Genomic DNA, 23,762 nt, shown 5'->3' on the forward strand with positions numbered 1-23,762 from the left:
CAGGGTGTAGGGGGGTGGTGAAAGGACATTTTTTTTTTTTTTTTTTTATAGAAAGAGCCTTCTGTAGCTCAAAACCATGAAGCTAGAGAAGTCTCCCCTGACATTCTATGGTTGTGGCTGTCAGAGCACAGAACAGCCTCTCAATGTTGGTGAAGGATTACCTGCCCCTTGGGTTATCTCATCCATCCCCGTTCCTTCAAATGCTACTTGTGATTTTATCAATGGTACACAAGTTATATCTATCCCTGCCTGATGTCATTTGTGAACGTCAGGATTATGTCACCAACTGTCCACTTGATACTTGAGTATCACACAGGGACATAATTTTGACACATCCAAACCAGGCTCTTGATCTCCTATCCCACTCCTATTGAGCCCCTTTGTCAGTGTTGAGCATTTTAGTAAATCAAGCCTCAGGCTCTCCAAGTGCTAAAGGCCAAGAAATCCAGAGTCCCAAGTTAACACCTTTCTCTTCCTTATCCACGCCTCACAACCTATCAAGCCTCTCACCACATCACATTAATCCTAGTCTGCATTCGTTACTCTAATCTTTTATAATCCTGCTCCACACTACTGTCACATCTTGTTTGTGAAAAGTCAGTAGCTTCCTAACTTGCTTTTTTACTGCTACTTTGTCTCCCCAGTCCATTATCCACATTGCAACCAGAGTGATATTTTAATATCATCAATCTAGTATATTGAGTTCTCTGTTTAAAACCTTTCAGTGACTTTCCATTGCTATGAGAATAAAGACTCACATGGTTATGGAGGCCTTTGAGATTCTTCCTACTTACATGACCTCCTGTAGAGTCTCTAACCCCTCGCTGCCTTAAAAATGCAACATGCCTTCTTACCTTAGGGATACCCTCTTTTGCTGTGCTTCTCCCCTTCGCTCCACTTGGCTAACTCCTACTGAGAGGCTGGCTTAAATGTTACTTCTTTATCAACAAAAACAACTAGAGATGGCAGTATGACCATCTAAAGTTGGGAAAAGCGGGCAGGGATGTAGCTCAGTGGAGCCTGCTTGCCTAGCATGCACAAGGCCCTAGGTTCTCTCCTTAGCACTGCAAAAAAATAAAAAATATATAAAAGTAAAGAATAATAAGGAATAAATAAATAATTAAAAGAAAGCTAGGAAAGAGAATACATGTCTAAAATGCTTTAACAGATGAAGAAGCAAACTGGCTGTAATATTTCCCCTGCTGGAACACAGTAGGAGAAAGTGGGGGATGTCAGAGAAAATGGTAGAGGGAATTTTGTTTATTTTTTTGCTTGGTAAATTGTGTATATGTAGGATAACTGAAAACATATGCTTTCCAAAACTAGGACTATTAATCCAAAGAATGAAAAAGCCAATAGTAAAGAATATGACAAAAATAAGTATAAAAATATAAGTATAAAAATAAGTATAAAAAAATAAGGGCTGAGTTTGTGGCTCAGCGGTAGAGCATTCGCCTAGCTTGTATGATGCTCTGGGTTTGATCCTCAGCACCATATAAAAATGAATGAATAAAACAAAAGTATTGTGTCCAACTACAACTAAAACAAATATTTTTTAAAAAGCATACAATAATATGTGACAAACAATATATGATATGTGATATAAAAAAATACAAGAAGTGTAACAACATAACTTTATCACAGTTTAGCTTCTAGGAGACATTAAAGTACTGAATTCCAACTGAAATAAAATATAGCTAAGAAGGTTATGCCATTCTATGTTACATTATGGAAAACATTGATCTCATTATACCAAAAGATTAACTCTGAGAGCGGTCTACCTCATTACAAAGAAGTTTTTATTCTGGAGAATACAGTGTGTATATGGCCTAAAATAAAACATTTAATTAATATTTAAATATATTTTGTAAGTAGATATCTGCATTATCACAAGTATAAAGCATACTTAAATATTCTATTCAAATAAAAAAACCTAAATAAGACTGTAAATGCACTTACATTCTAAATCTAGATAACAGACACTGGTATCTTCCTCTAGGATATGGCCATGCTTTAAGTCTGATCTTTATCTTATACTCAGAACATGTATAGTCACCTTATGACTAATTTTTGGATGTCCTAATATCATATGAAAAATTTTTTTCTGGGTCAATTAAATATGATAAAAATGTCACCTTTTAATTATCTCAAGCTCAAAAATAGCACTACCTTTAGAAAGAATGTTTTCCAGAAGGATCAGAATCACCAGTAGCTTTGCAGCAATGGAGCTCAAAAAGCTCATCAAGTGTAGGGAGAGAGCATGTGTACATGTGTAGACTTAAACACGTTTGATCTACTCCATTTAAACGTTTAAAAATAATGCTCTTAAGTTTCAGAACAGGTGGGTATTTGAAATCACCTTTTCTGACAAGCAATGTGTGGTACCTTGTAATCCCGTTTTTTAGTTGCTTTGTAAGTCATCTTTTTACTAATTTTCAGACATCTCACACTATTTTGTGAAGAGGTTGTTTGACCTCACACATTAGCAAACTGATTATATGTTACACTTACAGAAACTGTAGGGTTTAGAGGCCTTAACTCTTGTAGTTTTGTGGATCCTAGATATTATGGGTCTCTAGGATGTTTCTCCTGCAATAAGCATTTGCCATGTGCCTACTACGCACCCATCAGTCATCTTCATTCTTGAAAGATGAATATTCAATTCTTGGCACTTATAGAAAGGCAGTCCTTTAAGAAAGGAGAATAATAATTCCAAGATACAAAACTATTAGTATTTTGAGGGAAAGCATCAACCAACAGATACTTATATTTAAGTAATTTTTACACATATATACATTACAAAAAATAAAGAATATTTAAATTAGATATTCTATGCAAATCAAAGACTCTCCATGCAACTGCAAATGCATTCCAAATAGGTAGCAGGTACTATTGTCTTCCTCTAGGATTAGGCCTCACTGGAAAGAGCTGGGTGTGGTGGTACACACCTGGAGTACTTGGGAGGCTGAGGTGGGAGGGTGGCTTGAACTTGGGAGTTTAACATTAGCCTGGGCAACATAGCAAGACCCCAGCTCAAAAAAAAAAAAAAGTTGCACAAGAAATGTGTAGTTGTCTTAGAACTAATTGTGGATGCTCTGGTGTCCTACCTCATTCGCTCCAGAGATCCCAAAAGGGCCTGTCTTAACAACAGAGGTTTGGGAGGCAGGGGAGAAAGAAAAACTATGATCATTTTGACACTTAAAGAACTGCCCCCTTGTATATAATTTGTATGCAATTCAGAGGAGTTTGTATGGGATGTGATTTTTTTTTTTTTTACTGATTGATCATTTTTCATTGTTATTTTTGTTTCATTAACTTATTTTTCTAACTATCACTTCCTATATCATTGAATATAAACTGACATAGATGAACTGAATGCTAATTATGTTACTTGCTGGTTAAAAATTTTATCCACAGTTTTATCAATAAACTCTGTCTTCTTTCATCCTTTCTTGACTCTTTCTTTCTACCTTTTTCCTTTCTTTTCTTTTCTTCTTTTTTTTTTTTTTTTTTTTTTAGGACCTGGGGATACCGAAAGTGGGCCATGTGAAGCGAATTCTGCAGGGAATTAAAGAGCTTGGAAGGATCACTTCCCAGTCTGAGGTGTAATATTGGTGCTATTCCTTGGAAGAGAAGTAATTGCTACTCAATACAAAGTTCTTGGAAGCAATTGGCTGTTCTTGTAGTTTTCTGCATAGATAAGTAAGCACCACTGAAGCACCTCTATGGCTTGATATTTTATTATGGGTGAAATTTTTGATTTGAGGTTTTAGAAAATATTTTTGTGCCAAAAATACATTCCATTAAGCCATTTTCTTATTGTACAAACCTGATATGTTCAAATATGCTCATAGTTGGAAAAAAGTAGGAGGCATCCGAGATAGCTACATTGTCTAAAAGTGGAATTGCTACTCACTTACTTTCCTTAGATCTGGTCTGATAGAGGGTTCTTACTGTGCAATCACATAAAGGTGTGTGGCTAAAACTTCTTGGGTTTCATTCTTGGAGGAATTGGCTTCTTTCTTCAAATCATTGGTTAGGAGACAAAGATATACATTAAGTTGTGTTTTGAATGTTAGATTGGTATTACCATAGGTTCAAAGCATTCACTGGTCAAAGAATATGGTTAAACCAACCTATCAAATACTACAAATAATGCAGATCTTAATGCACGGAGTTCCTGCCTGGATTGTCTTTCTTTTTCTTGCATGTCATATTGTAACACTTTGGTAGCCTTAATCTCAGTTTTAGTGGAATTTGATTTATGACTACCCAAGTACCTTTTTATTGGTTAAGGGACTGAAATTTTCTGTTCTATAACGTGGAATTTTATATAAATATTCTATACCTAAGATTTTGTGAACATGTGTCTGTGCCCTAATCAACAAATGATATACATCTTATGCAAGTCAATTTTATTTCAACGTATCATACATAAACCATAGATATGCACATTAAGAAAATTGTTTGGATATTTTTATAAACTTACATGCTGTTATCTGACAGAACTTATTACAACTTTCCAAAGCAAAATTTCCACATTTTGTTCCTATTTTTTCATTTCATTTTAATAATCATCTAATATTTTGTTTGAATTTATAGCAGACTGTTGACATCTAGGAATTCTGCAAGGTCTCAACTGAAATTTTTATACTGTTTGATCACTCAGACTCACCCACTAGTTACAGTGACTTATGACATGAACTTCCCAACAGAAGAAACTCAAATTTTTTCTTAAGGGCTTTATTCTTCTTATTAATAATAATAATTATTATTATTTCACATAATTCATATAATCTATCAGGTTGATATTCTTTCCCTTTTTCTAAACCACTATACATTAGAGTTGCTCATTAGAAGTCAACATTACAGTTATCAAATATTTGAAAGCCAAAGGCATACATATCAAGAAGCCACAAAAATATTCTTAAATAAACTTTCTTTAGCCATTATAATGCCAAGAAATCAATTATACTATTTTTAATATTCTATGTAAGAAAAATAAACAGGGTACTGACCCAGTGTGACAGTTTTCATAAAGTAACCTGGGAGGTGCTCAATAGCTATACATACACCCTAGTGTACATATACACATATTTGTGTATATACACCTACACACATATGCATATTATCTTGAGACATAGTATCATTGATATTTTCTAGACAATATTGCCCAGTGTTTTAAGAGAAATAATGATCGAGGAGCATTTAAAGTGAACTATTGACAGACATATAATTTATCTCAAAGGAACTTAATTATGTGATAGTTTGTACTTATTTATAACTTGGGTATTTAACTGGTAGTAAAGTCACAAAATTTGGATATCTTAGAAATAAAAAAAATGGGAGGGCTGGGAACATAACTCAGTGGTAGAACACTTACTTGCCTAGCATGTGTCAGGCTGCAGGCTCAATCCCCATCACTGCAAATAAATAAATAAACCCAATGGGTTCCATGTCTGACTTTTTACCTAAGTTGTGGATAAATAGAAATTTTCCAAAGGGAATTTGTGTCAAGTAGTTCAGAGGGGTGGTTAAATTTTAATTTTATCCACTCCTGTGAAGCCAGGGGTCTCCTTTTCCAGTCTTCTTTGTAGTCCCCCCCCCCATATGTTATCCCTGCTCCATGTGCTTCCTCCCTTTGAAACTAAAATACCAGGTGCCAGATCCCAGAACTCTCTTGAGACCCTGATCCTGGTCCAGGTCTCAAGAAAGGAGGGGTGAGAGGAACTCTAGTATTAAGACAGTGCTAATATAAAATATAAAAATCTTTATTGATCCCCTCTCCAAAAAATGAATACCTCTTTGCCAATAGAAAAGATTTATAAGCTATTACATGTTCTGAATTTGAGTATGATGTAAAGGATTGAAATTTTTCTTGTTGTTTGGCCATTTCGCTTAGGTAACATCTTTTAATTTCTTTAAAATCTCAGTTACTAGAATCTTTAATTAACTAGAATTTTCCTGCAAATGGCTCTTGGATGAGGGAAATCCTTTAGAATGACAATTTGGATTTTTTATTTTTTTGTTGTTGTTGTTAAATGGTAGCTATTTTCCCTGTAAGGTTAGTCTGCTTGTCTGCATATGTCTATGCAGGACTCAGATGACTTCACTGACACCTGTCACCAGCATGGCACCGTCAGAGCCTCCTGTCACATCACAGAGAAACCATCTTCTTATCCTAGTTGGGGTTTAAAAACCATCAAGTGGGAATTGCTTCTCCCTGGCATGGGATCACAGCCTGGGATCACAGCCTGAGGAGTGCAGATGGCTTCTCTGCTTAGATCCATGCACACGCTTACGTTGAGAGGCTCACCCGTGCACTGATTGCAGCTGTAGCTGTCACTGCTCCTCCTCATAGGTTCTCCCACGCCTGGATAATTAGGGCGTAGGTGGGAGAATCACAGCCCAAATCTACTTTCTCTGACTTTTACTTTCCCTGAGGAAAATTGCTTTTCAAAAAGGAAAGGGACAGGGTCAGTCCTAAGTAAAATTCCAGACTTCTCAGTATTCCCCATTCATTGTCTCTCCACCTCCCTTTCTCAGTTTCTTTCCTACTTTCTGGCTTTGCATTTTCCCATGCCTAACATAGTAATGGCTGCTCAAAGTCTCACTGCCTTCCCACCATCCTTTGCCAGTCAGTTGCCCTATGCAAAATGACCTCTTTTCTCTCACCACCATAGCAGAGTTTTCTTCTCAATCCTTATTCTTAACCCTGTTCTAGATGGGGTCTTCCTACCTAATGGGTTTATCTGGGTAACTAAGGTGGAGCATAGGAGATTAGCTAAGCAGCACAGCTGAACTTTCTCCAGCCCCTCACTGTACTGTAAGCCAGTAGCAATCCATATCTGCTTAGTTTGTTGCCCCTGTGGCGTGTTTGTTTATTCATGACAAGTCACAAGGGACATTTCAGAAGAATATGTACTGAGATAAGTAAAGATCACTGATCACTGTCCTTGAACTTGTACATTTTCATTTTCTCTTATCATTAAATTACCCTGTTGCCATAGTGCATGCTTGAAGACACATAGCAGCACACACATTAAATGAATCATTAGGCATGCAAAAAAAAAAAAAAGGATCAAAATGATTAGAAGTAAAACAAATGTGTCATTTATTCCCTCAAAATAGGCATGTCTTGCTAGATTTGGATCTGTTTTTCTTACGCTAACTTGCTAACTTATCTTGATTTTCACATGGCTAATAATTTCTTAAAATGGTGCCTGAAAATAATATATTCTCGGCCCCCAAATGCAAATTATTTAATTCTAAAATAAAATCTTTCCCAATGACTTATTGTCAGGAATCCTTCACTTAATAATTCACATAAAACTTAACAAAACATAACTGCCTAGAGATTCTTTTTGTGTGTGTGTCTTTGGTCATTACTTTTTTTTATTTTTTATTTGTTTTTTTTTTTTTAGATATACATGACAGAATGTATAATAATATGTCAAAATACATCTACTGCCTAGAGATTCTTAACTAATTTTTTATAAATAATGATGGCACTATTTTAGACTCTATGGGTTATTTTTGACAGGAATACAAGTTATGACTTAGCAATTATAGGAGCTCCCTCCATACAATGCTTCTAAAGTAAATAGTCTACTATATTCACCTGGGCTAACAACGTAGTGAACTTTCACGTTGTTAGGATTTGAATCTTTTAATTAAACCATGAGAACAATACATCTTTCACCTTGATGCCATGGATCCTTCCCACCATCCCCACCTCAATGAACTAATTTTACATTTTTTCAGATGGAAGTTGGATAGACAATGAATTTAGAGTTGGATAATACAAGTGGCAGTTTTAAAACATCAAGTTCTCCCCCAGGACAGAAAGAGGAAAGTGAGACGTAGAAATTCCTCCAGTAGGAACCATTAGCTACTGGATTCACCCTCCCTGGTGGCTCCTATAACGTGGCTGCCACACTTCTCTCACTGCTCCACTCCAGGTGCCATGAGGCCTATGTCTTATCTGTTGCCAAGGAGACATCCCATGACTGACCTTTGTATAACAGTCTCCATGTCATATCAGTAATAGGGTGCCTCCCTAAGGAAGCAACCAAACTTTAAAAAGGTGATGATTATTGGCTTCTACAATAAGCAAAGCCTAAATTTTATTAATTACTGTTTTCTCATTTTTCCAAGTTTTGTTTAGAGATATTTATATCAGAAGAAAAGAAGTACAAAGGTTTATCATTATAGAGAAGAGAGATTAAAGACAGCTGGACTGTACCTATTTGTATAATTCTGTCAATTTCAGGAAAAGAAGTTTAACAATAACTGGGACTGCATTAACTCAGTAACAATGTTTAAGATAAACTCCATATTACAGTATGTAAGTTAACAATTCCCTTTATGTAACTAAGTATTCTATTTACATTATTTATATACTCTCCTAATTTCTTATGCACTTCCAAGTTTTAGTTGGAAAAATAAAAACAAAACCACTACTTAAAACTTTTTAAAGCTACACATAAAATATTTCATTTTAGCAACAAGTTATTCACTGTTTAGGAATTTATAGTCTGGGTATTTCATAGTAACTGCATTTCAAGAGTAAGTTAACCAAATTTAACAGAACAGAGTTACTTTTAAAATTCATTAAAATAAAGGGGTTTCATACTCAGTTGATAATGCTATTAAAGTAGGATAATGCAGTTAGATATACAAGCTAACAAGGAAAAAGACTATATCTTGGGGCCCTTAATGTTTGATTGCACTATTGTTTTACACAACTTAGCCATATCTATTTCTATACTCTAAGTATTAAACTAATATGTAGCTAAAGATTGCTTGCAGTTCTGGTAACTGGTAACTAGTGCTATGAAAGGTTTTGGTATTGTAACATTTCCAGTTTTGTGAGTTATATATTGTATATTGAAGATGACTAGTTAATTGGAGTAATATATTTATCTAGAGCTGGGAAAATATGGTAATTATTTTCAAATCTTTAATAAGTTGTACTAAACTTTTTCTTTCTCTTATGCAAGGTTAAAGTCTTACTTTTTGTTAACACGTCTATTTATACAATAGGTTCCTCCTTTTACTGGTGTTATTAATTTTCATACTAAAATGTTTCTTACCCTTTTATATCAAAATAATTATCGCGCTGGTTATTCAAACTGCCAGGGTGTATTTTAGTTTGCAGGACTTTTGGCAAACAAGATATTTAATAACAAACAAATATAAAAGCTCTGTATATTTTGTGGCTTTAAGGGCAAAAATTTTACCTTTGAATTGTTGTATGTGAGACAGTGCTGACAACAGCAACGTCAATTATAGGCAGTATTACTTATAACCATTGGAAGGTTTTCACAAGTTGTATAAATCAGTGCATTTATTTATTATGTTGTGAAATGTAATCTTTATACAAAATGCATATTCTAGCTCTTTTCCTTTTTAGTGCTGTTGCCTAGAGTGTAATAGCTCTGTTAATGATTTACTTATATACTTGAAGTACTCATTTCTGTCAAACAGATGCCCAATTTTTTTCTTGTAAAAACTGATATTCTTCACCATAATAGATAATTGAACAGTAGGGACTTTTAAAAAATGATTTTCATGTCTAAAATAAATATCAAAGGGCATAAAGCCAAAGGAAATGACCAATGTTAAGAATTTAATAGAGCCAAGGGATTCATTATGCTACAGTTTACCAATATATAATACGTCTTCATAACTTTTTTCCTGTGATGAATTTTCAGTATTTGTTATAAGAGATTATACTGCCAATACAACATTTAAATGAACATTGAGAATCTTGAATTCCCCAAAGTATCACATACCTCTAGCAGTCAGGTCTTGGTATATATTTTTTAACATGTTTGCATTGGACTATGAACTATTTTACAAATAGTAACCATGGATAATGGTTAATTTGTTTCTGTCAAATATATAAATGAGATTTTAATTGAGTTTTGAATCATTTCTATTTAAACGTGTTCTGAATTACATTGTTTAAAAATCCAACTTTTAAAACACAATAGCACAACTTAACCCCACAGAATAAAATCACCTGTTTTCAAGGAAGTGAAAACAAGGGAAAAAGAAAAAAAAAAACCTCGGTGTGAAGCCGTGTGGTATGCCAAAGAAATCACTTGAATAACCCCTAAATTCCACTGTTTCATTCTATTTTACAGTGGGCAAGGTAGATGAATTGTGATATATTTAAGAATTTATATTAGAAGATTAAGGAATTAGTTTATTATCATTTTTAAAGACAGGGTTTTATATTAATTTTACAGTTGCACAAGCAATTATCAAAAGTGGGAAAGTGAAAATATGTGAGAAACATTATATAAACATTTTAAGAGATAGGAAACTGCTGATAGTTTGACAAAGATTTGGGAATAGTTTGAATATAGTTATTTTTCAGCTTATAGAAACACAAAGCACATGCGAGATATATGGTATGGTGAGCATAATACCACAAAACCTAAAAATGGCACATTGACGATATCAGAGACTATATCTAGATTTTATCAAAATAGCTAGTGAATTCAGGGATCCCATTTTACTGGTGAAATTTAGAACTTTTAAGGAAGTAGTTAGGATGACTAATTGTTCAAGACATTTGATATAGTCCACACAAGTGTTTATTCCATGGGACAGATGTCTGTGCTTTTTCAACTTAGTGAGAGTCTCAGAGAAACTAGTCCAAAGGGCTTAGCTGTTTCCTAATAAAAGAACACTGGGTAAATGTGAATCAGACCTATACCATGCAGACCAAAGAGATTTTCATGCAGTTTTTAAGCCCTAAAATTTGTTAGCAATGAGTTTTCATTTAAAAAAGCAAAAAATCATTAAAAGTTAAAATCTTTGTAAAGATCTACATTCTATAATTCTAGAGATGGGAATATTGTCAGTTTACCTGATTCCATAACTGACTTCAGCAGTGGCTCATCATGACCTTTTCTATAAGCTATATGTTTTGGTGCCTCTGTTTTCCCAATTAGAAATGCCACATGATATTGCCAATTATAAGTACTTGGTTAATTTTTCTGCTATAAAAGGAACTATGTTAAGTGTGAATCATACTTAAATTTGTCATTTCTTTTCCACTATCATTTATATCTAAAGAAAGATATATAACATGAAAATTAAAAGTCAAATTTATACCCCTTGGTGTGTCTTTTAAATGTGAAAGCAAAGGGCTGGCACATAGCTCAGTAGTAGAGCACTTACCTGGCATACTTGAGTCCTGGATTCTGTCCCCAGTACTGCAAAAGATTAAAGGGAAAAAAGTTAAATTAGTACCATCTGTGGGTTGTAGGAATTTTTATTTGTATGCTACAGGGTCATATTCGTTTTAGGATAGGCTAACAACTCACTTCTAAAATTTAAAAATTTTGAGTAATTTCATTTTTTCTATACTTTCCCCAAACAACTATTTATAGAGGTAAATATAATTTTTTAAAAAAAATTAAGATCTTCCTATCTTTAATTATTTAAGGAGAAAATTATCTTTAAACTAGTTGTTTAAAAAAAATGAAATATGTCTCCTTACCTAGGTTTTTTCCTGTGATGTTACTTCCTCAAGGGTAAGCCCATTCTGAAGGGTGCCTTTGATCTACAGCACAGGTCACTAAGTGCATTCTCAGACTGTGGAATAGTATTCTCTCATGCAGCACACCTCCTAAACTTCCCATAGAGAAACTAAGCCAGAGGTTGTCTTAATTATTGCCACAATAGAAATCTGGGCACAATTTTAAGGTAAATAAATGAAAAATTCAAATAACTTGGTTAAAGTAATTGTATAAGGATAAGTGAATGCTGACTTTATTTTTGCATGACATTTGAATTCAGTCACTATCTGATTCTTAATGTGAAGCTTTCTTTGCTAAATCTGGTATATTATTATATTTATTATAGCACAATATTTATTATAGCACAATATGGTAACTTGAAGCTCCTGTAGCAATCCTCTCCCCTAGAAATGTGGGATTATAAGAGGCTATAAGCTGTATGACGTAAAAGAAAAGACCTGATTGGAATTTGTCGACATGGTATTTTGATCTGTCTTAATGATACAACTTAATTTTCATGAAAACAGATCTCTAAATGATTATTCCAGAATGATTTGTTGACTGGAAAAAATTATTTCCCTGGAATTTGCTTTACTTCAATGACCTGATATATACAGATGAACTTAGTATAATTGAAATTAATTCTAATTCATTTTAATTAGAACCTGCCCTGTTTGCAGATTTCAGTTGTGTAGCAGTGTTTTAATAGAAATAATGATGAGAATGGAAGCTGTGAACTTAAATAGTTCTTTTGTTTCCTTTCTTCCTTTCACTTGAAAGGCATTTGAAAGATGACACAGTTTTTATGGCAACATTTTGTAGATATGTTCTTCTGCCAAGAAACTCATAAACTAAAATATGGAACAAAACAAATGCATAATTCTAATCTTGGTTTTGGATTGTGCAAGTAAAAGCATTTTATATATCATATTTTTTCATTATTTTGGCAATTGCATATTTCATTTTGACCATCTCAAAAGCTGAATTGGCATTCTATTCTGTTGCTAATTAGTTGCAGTAAAGTGATAATTCTGTTGCCTTGGTTCAGGCCCTCATCAATACAAGCCTCATCATTTTTCTTTCCTGTGCTTTACAACAACCCGTTTTCCTATTTTACTCTATCCCACCAGAGTAGAAGACTTGAATTTGCTTTTTCATTTCTTTGCTTAAAATTCTTAAGTACCCTTTTCTTTATAGGATATCAGCCTAACTCTTTAGCAGGACAGATAAGATACTCTGTGACTGTTCTTCTCCCCACACTTTTAGCATCCTCCACTACCATCCCTCTATTGACTTTTTGTAATCCAGACATTTGGAAATATTCACAATTTAGTGCTTTGGAATAATCCCATGCCATAGATCAATTTATTCAAGACTCAGTTCATATCTTCTGTGAAGCCTTACCTGATGTCTCCAAGCATGTATTTATTTCATCCATGGCCAATAGTATTTTGAAAGTTTTTATGTTAAAAAACATTTATATTTCAATTAGAAATACACAACATACACACACACCCACCCACACACACACACACACACCCCACACACACACCCATGCCTGCCTCTCCCCCTGAATTTTTCTCTTTGTAGTTGCAATGTCTGCTAGCACATAATTGAACTCTGAGAAATGTTTTTAGATGAAGGAGATATAAAATCCAAATATCTCTATATGTTTGTACTTTTATAAATAAAACATTAGAACTCCCCGAAAAGCCACAAGGTGAATACATTCATGAGTGTGCATGCACTCTGGTCAGACCAAAAGGAGATGAACAGGCAAAAGGGGTTGTTTTATGAAGGGTAACTACTTGAGGACTGTACATCAGGAAGATCTACCAAATCTGAATATTCATTTCTAAAGCAAGGCTATGGTTTATCACACAACTGCGAAATTCTTGTTTGTGATTCATAAATATGTCCTAAAGATTATCCCATACAGACATTAGGTATACATGATCTTCATAAACACATACATTGATCACCTACACACAAAAGAGACTTGAGAAGGAATTTTTAAAAAAAGCAATGAAGGTGAAATGTTTTAATATATTTAACCAGGAAGATTTGTGTGATTTCAAATAGTTAATGATGACTGTAATATCAATGTAAAGTAGGTTTGTGTCTGTCATCACCTTTGGTAGAATCTAAAGACTAAAACCATTAAATATGGGCCTGTTTTTCTTTTGTGACTTTTATAAAGCTTTTCTATCATGTCCCCAAATAATGATGAGTTAATCTAAAATCAAATACTAGTCAAAATTTATTTAATTAAATGTAATGCTCTTTTCCTTCACTCACTTGATAGATGTTTTTCTGTCTGCTGTATCCTTGGCACTCATTTAGATGTTAAGGATACAACTAAAACGAGACATGGCTTCTGTCCAATAGATTAGTTCAAGTTTGTTTTCACAATTATTTTTCTCGAGTCTGTTTAAGATATTCAGAGGACATTCTTTTTTAAACCAAACGTTTCCCAGTTTACTTCAGAGATGTATTCTTCAGCTGATCAAATTGTTTGTCATAAAGAAGTAATCTCATTTTTATGCCCATAATTAACAAAAATTTAGACGTTGATGGGCCTTTATTTTATTAATTTATTTATGTGCAGTGTTGAGAATCAAACCCAGTGCCTCATACATGCTAGGCAAGTGCCCTGCCACTGAAACAAAACCCAGCCCTATGCCCATGATTTTTGTATTTTCATGTCAGCCACAAGTAATTTTGACCATCTGAATCAATTATGTGTTTCATCATTCTGTAGAATGGCAGGTGCTAAATGTGATCCAAGTGACTAAAATATTTGTAGAACATGAGTTGAACTTCAGGTTCATTTTTGGAAGGCATGTGTTAGTGACACACACACCAACATGTCTAAGAGGCATACATTATAAAACCCCAGGAGAAAAATAGTAAATGCTTTTCCATAGATATTAAAGGATTCATTTGAAGTTGTGGTTTAATGTTTTCACCTCCGTTGTTTTTAGTGGGGAGTAGAGAATAATAATATTTAACAGGTAACATACTTATCTAAGCATATAGTAAATGTGCTACTAGTATGTGTGTGCCACAAAGCTCTGATAGAAATGAAACAAAACCAAAAATATTTGAGTTATAAAACAATATCTTTGAATATTTATTGAAGGTTAAGCTATCAGGTTCCTTTAGAGAAGAAAGAAACTGTATTTTTACTGTCAGGAAGTATGGAAAAAACCTTACTTGTATGTATATTCACATTTTGATAGGTATATTTTAAGTCACTGTTTCTAATCAATATAAAATATCAGCTATTTTTTATGTTCCCTAGCAAAAGAAAATCCTTAATTCAATAAATTTACTCTTTGGTTTTCTAAAACATTTATAAAAGAAAGAGGCTCAGGAGGCTGGACACTTTGCCCTTCTGTTCAGCACATTCATTTCACCTTTCAATAAATAAAATGAAATTATTTGCCTCCAATTTATCATCAGGTCGAAAACCTAACAGTAGAGTTCCTTCTGTTTCTTATATTGCAAAAGTTAGTTTTAATTTAGCCTTACCATATTATTTCTTGGTAAACATTTACTACATTTTTGTAGTCTGTTTTAAAACTTATATCTGAAAGATTCAGGTAATGTCTATTTATTACACAGTGGGCTCTGTTTGCTGCAGAAAAGAGTGAAACTTTTAACTGCTTAGCACACTTGCCAGTGAAATATACCTGACAGAGCAGAGGTTATAACTTTGGCTCTTATTACTTTTCATAATGATAAGAAAACGTGAGTTTTGTTTGTTTACATGCTGTTTATAATGGCATAATTTTTAAAATATATTCAACAATTGAGATATTTATTGCATACTATTTTAAAGATGTTTTATGTGTTTTCACCTTTGGAATATATTGTTACATTTCCTTGTACAGATAATTTGGGTGGCTTTGTTAATGTAGCTAGTAATTTTTATGACTACTAAGTGACCAGTTTTTGGTGCCTTTTATTGTGGGATGCATGATTATGTATTTATTGTATGGAAGTCACTGATGTGTTTATTTTTGTACTTTGCTGAGAGTAATGGTTGATCCTGATGTACATGATGATGAGAAATGTCTTTCCCAAAGGGCACTACCTTGAGATTGTTCTTCTCAATAAAAGAATGCATTTCAAGAAGGTGTGAGTTTTATTTTATTCCTAGAGGGAAATATTTTTAAATTTTTTATTTTGTAGATTCATATGCAGTTGTAAGAAATAATATACAGTGATTCTTTGTACCATTTGCCCATTTTCCCCCAGTGGTGACATCTTGGAAAAGATCAGTACAGTGTACAATACCAAACCCAGAATGGTATTGACATTGATAAGGTCAAGATGCTGAACAGTTGTATCACCATAAGGACTCACAACCCATGTTGCTTTTTTTTTTTTTTTTAACCCAGCAGGTACCTTACCACTGACCTATATTCTCAGACCTTTTTATATTTTTATTTGAGAAGGGTCTTGCTGAGTTGCCAACGCTGCCTCCAACCTGGGATCCTCTTGTCTGCCCCTCCTGGCCTGCTTAGATTACAGGCATGTGCTACCATGCCCAGCTTCATTTTGCTGTTTTATGAGCACATTTACCACCCTCCTGTCCTAATCTACTTCTTAACCTTAGGCCACCACTTACTATCTCTATTTTTATTATTATATTATTTCAAATAGGTTATGTTAATGGAATTATATAGCATAATTTTTCACTCAGCATAATTCCACGGAGATTTGTCAAAATCTTTGTATATATCAGTAGTTTTTTGTTTGGTTGATTGGTTAGGGTCTTTTCATTGCTGAGTAGTATTCCATCTCTTGGAATTCTTAATGGCAAAGTTATAATCTAGCTTTCCTTTGTAGTCATGCTTCCTTGAAGTTCACCAAAATATAGTTAAGAGCCTGACATATGCAAGTGTCTGCAGTGGTAATGATTTGTGTAGCACACAAACTGTTATGTGTGGAACACAGAACAAGGAGGTTTAAGAGTGTCTTCCTGGATAGGTGACATTAAGTTGTGTCTTGGACAAAGTGCATGTGTGGGAAAGGCAGAAAGGACATGGCAAGAAAAAGAAGCAAGGCAGCAGAGAGGATGTGACTAACAGCAAGAGAGCAGGGAGAGACAGAAGATGACCTGGAGTAGGTGAGGGCAAGAACTATGCTACAGATTTGAGTCTGGGCAAGAACAGTGAGGAACTTTTGAAGGGCATTTTAGTGGAAATGGAAAGAAAGGAACAAATCTGACATATAGTTAGGTGTAAATGGCTTGAACTTAGAGATTTTGGATGAAACCCACATTTCTACTAACTGAAAAGGAAATCAAGGTCAGATTCATCCACAGGTTTAAGGTAAGTATAGGATGTCTATTGTATGCATAATATTGAAGAGAGGTATGGGAAGGAAATATAGATTCACAGGTCATCCTTATATGGGTTGAAGCCACTAGAGAAAATGAAGTTGTTCTGAAAGACCCTCAGGAACAAGGAAAAGTCATCCCACAGATCTGGAACTCAGACCTCAGAGAAAAGGGTGTTCTCCTGATAGTGCTTGGGGGAGTGCCAAAGGAAGGAGGTGGAGAACAGAACCAGCTGCCTCAGCCACAGTGAGAACTTATGCCACCAGGAGACTGGTAACTACAGCAAAACATGAAGAGCCGGACCTTCCTTCTACTGCCCTCCAGTCTCCCTCTCACATCTCTGTTGGGCAGGAAACCAGCTGCCAAAGCCAGTGCCACTTACAGAGTCCCAATCCCAGCATCACAAAGCAGAGTATAAAAATGTTATTTGGAAATAAGAGAAAAGTTTATTAAGTGGCCACTAAGTATCATAAGAATAGCAAGTCTTCATTAGTTATATCAGACACAGCCTGTATCACATTCAGAGGACAGTGGGGCGAGAAGCTGTCCCAGGAGGAATAGCTGAGGGAATGGCAGCGTCTTAGCTTGGAAAAGAACACTCAGGGTTGGGGAGTGAAGGTAGACCAGAGGAAATGAGATTAGATATATGTAATATATGTAAGGACTGTCTTCAAATATTTAAGGGGCTGTTGTGACAAAGTGGGTTTGTATTCTAAATGAGATATGAAAGTGAAATTGACAGGAGAGACTGCGATGTCTAAAGATGTGATGGCTAATGAGTTCCCTTGAGAGAGGAGTTAGAACGGAAGCTGGCAATCACCTGGTTCCCACGAGAATATTAATTCCATGAGGAAAGAGAATGTTTTCACCATTGTATCCCAGTGCATGGAATAGTGCTTGGCTATTGGATGTATATGGTATGTATGTATATGCCGAACATATGTATATGGTATGTGTATTTGTTAAATAAATCAGAAATAATCAAGCATCAGATCAGAAGACCAGATAACCATAAGTACTTCTCAGTCCAGCAGCTGATCATACATAAAGGCCAACTATGCAGTACTAACTGTATTAAGAAATAAGTGAACCAAAATTTAAGCTCTAGTTCCCTTTAAAAGTGCTATTAACCAATGTTTTTATATACTTACATCATGACTCAGTACTGCTTGATTCTGACAGACTTTCTGAATCATCAAATTACTTTTAATTTAAAATGCAAATTATATTTTATTGTATACTAATTCTCCTTAAAGTAGCAATCTGTTTACCTAGCTATAGTCTTGATAAGGCCCAGTCCCTTAATCTTGACAGCAAATGGTTTATCACACGAGCAGACTGGAATTTTCACCAGGAAACCTAAATACATTAGAGCTTTCAGGTGGGAAAATGAGACTCCTTCAAAGAGTACAAGGAACTTTCCTTTCCTAGCTCTGCTCCTGCTGTTTATTACTCCTTGTGCCACCACTGGTGCATTCACAAAATGTGACACTTGGTGCTATCGTGAGTAACATTCATCTCAAAGCAAGACTGAGATGGTTGTACTAGCCACAAGAATGAGGCACTACAGTAAAAATAGCATCCAAGCAGTATACAGTATTTCTTAGTTTAAGGCACCATATTCTGCAGTGAACCTTCATGATGCCATGAGTTCAGTATTAGACCCATTTGAAACATCCTCATACCCTTTGCATTGGTTCCATTTCGAGCAATGACATTTTTGATAAATGTGGGCATTGGAGCACTATCCTTCCTTGAAGAGCAATACTGACTCACCAAGTAACAAGCAGCCCTAAGAACCACAGCAGGTAGAAAATGTTCTCTGTGTATCTCTTCTTCCATACAGGCCTCCCTCTCACCCAAATTGCAGCCAGGTAGCTCCCAGCAACTGAGAAATCACAAGTGAAAGAGGTCTTACATCAAATTTTTCAGGCTTTTTTGACTGCTACCTATAGTGAAAAATACATTTTTCCTCAGTGTACATAAATATGGTTATGTGTGTCTATGTATCTATACAGACACATACATATATACAGCATATATTTATTCATGATTACATATTCATGTTTAATAATAGCACTTATTTACATGCAATATGCCTTAATATTTTCTGGTTTTTTTAAATATCAATTGCAATTTTTAAAATGATTTTATAACCCACTAACGAAAGGATCAGCAAATGTTTTCTGTAAAGGGCCAGATAGTAAATACTTTTGGTTCTGTGGGCCATGTGCTTTCTGTTAGGATCACTCAATGTCTGTCCTATGGCAGGAAAGCAGCCATAGACAATGTGTAAACCAAAGGGCACTATTTTTAAAGCAAGATGTTGACACAACCTCTGCACTAATAGATTAGAGCCCATAGTAATAACTTAGTGTGTGAGAGTGTGTGTGTGCGTGTGTGGTAGTAGGGTGCTGGGTTTCATACCTAGGGCCTCAAACATGATAAGCATACATTATCACAAGGGTAAGTCCCACAGTACTATTTAAATCACAGTTCAATAGTTTTCCAATGCTCAGCTGACCATTTGAGAATCATTTTGAAAGGACATTAAAATTTTTCAAGACTTACTATAAACCTATGGAATTAGAATCTCTGGGGAGGAGGTCTGGGATGCCAATATGTTCATCACTCTCTCCCCACACTCCACACACACCCTGGTGATTCTTACATGTGGCTACATTTGGAAATCACTAATCTAAACTCCTCAATAACCCTGACCCCCATTTTATAGATAAACAGAGACCCTGAAAGGCTGTATTCTAGGTTATAAGCAATTGTCCCCAAAGTTTAAGAGCCTAGGACATACAAACTGAAGACTTTGACACAGTGCAGTTATACTAGAATTAATAACAAGAAACAACATAAAACTCACCTCTTACCATTCATTCAATGTGAATCCCTGTAGCAATTCAGCAGAAAGTGATTAACCAATTAAAGAACAGATGCCAATCCCCTCTACACTGATAATAAGAATATTTAGCATCCTGCAGCTACTATAAAGGTTATTCAGCCAAAAAAGTTAGAATGTCTAAAAGTTCATTACTCCAAGATGACAATTTTCAACTAAAAAAAATCACTAATATGTTTATATATTAACACTAATATGTTTATAGCTTAATTATGATTCAAAGAACTATGTAATTGCAACTAGAAATCAAATTATTAAAGCATACCAGCTGATTGGAAAGTGATTAATCCTAACAAATATGTTTCATGTTTTTTGGCATAAAGCACTCTGAAAAGTATAATCCTGTCTCTGTTTTCATCAGAATAGAACTTACCTTTATACAGACTTTATATATAGATTTCAAAATGTGAACACAAAATGCATACAAATTGACACAAAAATTAAAAGTTAAAAACTGAGGTTAATGAAAATTCTTTGTAAATTTCTATGAATTTGTATATTTATATACACTTCATACCTGCATTCCTTTTTCTTTGAAGGTGAAATTCATTGTGGTATTTTTATATATGTACCTAAGATAATTTGGTCAATTTCATTCCACTGTTCCTCCCTTTTCACATCCCTCTTCTCTCCCTCAATTTCCTTCCTCAGCTCTACTTATCTCTCTTTTGTTTTGATAGAGAAAAAAAATCCATACTTTGCATTCCTTTTATACCTATGCATTTATTCTTCGGTCTCTGATAACTTTATATTTTAAGTATTAACTGCAGTCACTTCTTCCTTCTGTGCATTGAGTCAAAAGAAAAGCAAACCTTCCAAATTCTCCTCTGAATAGCTGGGGTTTTCCTCATCCTTGTCTGCTTTTCCTTCTTCACAGTATGCACTACCCATAGATGTGCACATTTGAACATCCCTAATCTACTCTCCACCTCCATCCACTACCACCTGCTCATCCAAAGTCTCCATTTAAGGGGTCCTCCAGTAGAACCTTTTAAAACTCACCAAGAACATTGAAAAGTTAGATATTCTCATCTCTATTACCATTACACTTTGTTCCCATTATACACCTCCACTAGAGCAATTATATTACATCATAATTATTAGCATAGCTATCTTCCCACTGAATTTCATTTACTTGAGAGTAGAGAGCATATATTATTCATCCTGTCCCCATTATATTGCAGAACTTGGCTCCTAACTGATCTTCAATAAATGCCTTTTGGACGGGTAAAGAGAATATCTTATTTGGAATATTTTGTTTGAAACTCTATGCTTGTGAGTGACATTACACTGCCTTTGCCTAGTTTGGAAGTTAGGTATTTTAGTTCATAAATTAAGTTGAGAGAATAGTTACTCATTTTCTAATCAGTGAAAAAAAATTGTGTATGAATAGAATTATCTGTTTTTTTTTCTTTCTACCTTCTTGGGTTGGATGCTTAATATAAATTTTATCTTTACCGATGTAAAATAGGGAAAATAATCAGTTTTCCTCCAAGAACTACTTTAGCTTCATCCCACAAGGCTTTTGCTCTCTGTTTTGTTTGTTTGTTTGTTTTTGTTTTTGTTTTTTAGGAACTATGTATGACTTCAAGACAGTCATCTGCTTGTGTAGGAATCCAAAAGCCAAGTTCGGTCACTAAAGTGAAGGCCATGTACTGAGACTCTGCACACCTCTAATCCCAGCAAGAGAACTGGTCAGGTATCCTAGACTAGCATGGTAGAATCAGGACAGAGTTAGTGTTCAGGGATTTCTTGTGTGTTCAGGCTTGAAAGCACCCCCTGCCCTTCTAGATCTGCAAGTACACACCGATTACATGTGCTACCCTCCTAGATAGAGAGCCTTGTGGAGGGTGAGCCTCTCAGAAAAGTTCTCATGTCCCCCACAACTTTTAATATGTGGTTTCATTAGTATATCATTTTAAACATTTAGTAATTTCCTTTATGATGTGTATTTAAATTTTTTTATTTGTTCTAATTAGTTATACATGGCAGTAGAAAGCATTTATGCACTTTGATATATCATACATATATGGGATATAATTTCTCATTTTTCTGAGTGTACATGTTGCAGAATCATATTGGTCATGTAGTCACATATATACATACAGTAATAATGTCTGTTTCATTCTACTATCTTTTCTGTCCCCACATCCCCTCCCCTCCCCTCCCATCACTTCCCTCTACCTAATCTAAGGTAATGCTATTCTTCCCTAGTGCCCCCCTCCTTATTGTGGATTACCATCCACATATTAGAGAAAACATTTGGCCTTTGGTTTTGTGAGATTGGCATATTTCACTTAGCATGATATTCTTCAACACCAACCATTTACTGGCAAATGCCATAATTTCTCTCTTCCTTAAAGATGAGCAATATTCCATTGAGTATATATACCACATTTTCTTTATCCATTCCGCTATTGAGGGATACCTAGGTTGATTCCATAGTCTAGCTGTTGTGAATTGAGCTGCTATAAACATTGATGTGGCTGCCTCACTATGCTATGCTTGTTTTAAATCCTTTGGGTATAAACCAAGGTGTGGGATAGCTGAGTCAAATGGTAGGATTCATCCCAGGAATGCAGGGTTGGTTCAACATACGGAAATCAATAAACATAATTCATCATATTAATAGACTTTAAAACAAGTATCATATGATCATCTCAATAGATTTAGAAAAAGCATTTGACAAAATATAGCACAACTTCATGTTCAAAACATTAGAAAAATTAGGGACATACCTCAACATTGTAAAAGCTGTATATGCTAACCTCAAGGCCAACATCATTCTAAATGGAGAAAAGTTGAAAGCATTCCTGCTAAAAACTGGAACAAGACAAGGATGTCCTCTTTCATCACTTCTACTAAACATCATCCTTTAAACTCTAGCCAGAGCAATTAGACAAAAGAAAAAAATTAAAGGGATATAAATAGGTAAAGAAGAACTCAAACCAGCACTATTTGCTGATAACATGATTCTATATCTAGAAGATCCAAAGAATTCCACCAGAAAACTTCTAGAACTAATAAATGAATTCAGCCAAGTAGCAGGATATAAAATCAACACCCATAAATCAAACACATTCCTATACATCAGCATTGAATCCACTGAAAGAGAAATTAGGAAAACTACTCCATTCACAATAGCCTCAAAAAAAAAGAATACTTGGTAATCAATCTAGCAAAAGAGGTGAAAGACCTCTACAATGAAAACTACAGAACACTAAAGAAAGAAACTGAAGAAAACCTCAGAAAATGGAAAGATCTCCCAAGCTCCTGGACAGAATTAATATTGTCAAAATGGCCATACTACCAAAAGCGTTATGCAGATTTAATGCAATTCCTATTAAAATCCCAATGACATTATCCATAGAAATAGAAAAGGCCATCATGAAATTTATTTGGAAAAATAAGAGACTCAGAATAGCTAAAGCAATCCTTAGCAAGAAAAATGATGTGTATTTTTTATTTACAAAATTTAAAAAAATATATTAAAGACAGCTTCTTTCCCTGGAGGTGAAGGTGTGTGATGGGCTAATTTCTGGTTCATCTTTACGCTGTGTGTTATACTCTAAATGATTTTGTAACACCAAATTCATTTATTGAAACCTAATACCCAAAATGATGTTATTTGGCAGTGGGGACTTTGGAATATGATTAGTGCATGAGAATGAAGTCCTCATGAATGGGATCAGTACTTTTAAAAGGTTTCAGAGAGCTTCCTTTACCCTGCCACCATATTAGACACAGCAAGAAGAGACCTTTTATGAATCAGGAAGCAGACCCTCACCGGACAACAAATCTTCCAGGATCTTGATCTTGGACTTTGCAACCTCTAGAATTGTGGGAAATGTTTCTCGTTTATTAGCTACCCAGTCTATGGCATCCAATATTTTGTTACAATAGCCTCTGGAGTAAGACACTTAGGGAGCTGCCCTTTTGTGTGTTTTATTGGGAGAGAGGAGTG

General features: G+C 34.8%; 1 protein-coding gene across 3 annotated transcripts in view; it reads left to right on the forward strand.

Moving 5' to 3' along the window:
- The window catches only part of Dgkh (diacylglycerol kinase eta), a 192,534-nt gene extending 176,857 nt beyond the window's left edge, over positions 1 to 15,677 (forward strand). For 2 of the 3 annotated variants that reach the window (XM_027928977.2, XM_027928978.2), the window contains one exon: positions 3,520 to 15,677. In XM_027928977.2, the coding sequence (XP_027784778.1) occupies positions 3,520 to 3,609 (90 nt within the window). In that variant the 3' untranslated portion in view covers positions 3,610 to 15,677. The remainder of the gene's footprint in view (positions 1 to 3,519) is intronic. The other variant, XR_011707375.1, reaches the window with a different exon arrangement.
- Positions 15,678 to 23,762: the final 8,085 nt, after the last annotated feature.

This window comes from Marmota flaviventris, chromosome 4 (assembly GCF_047511675.1).
Source record: "Marmota flaviventris isolate mMarFla1 chromosome 4, mMarFla1.hap1, whole genome shotgun sequence".
Taxonomy (NCBI): Eukaryota; Metazoa; Chordata; class Mammalia; order Rodentia; family Sciuridae; genus Marmota; species Marmota flaviventris.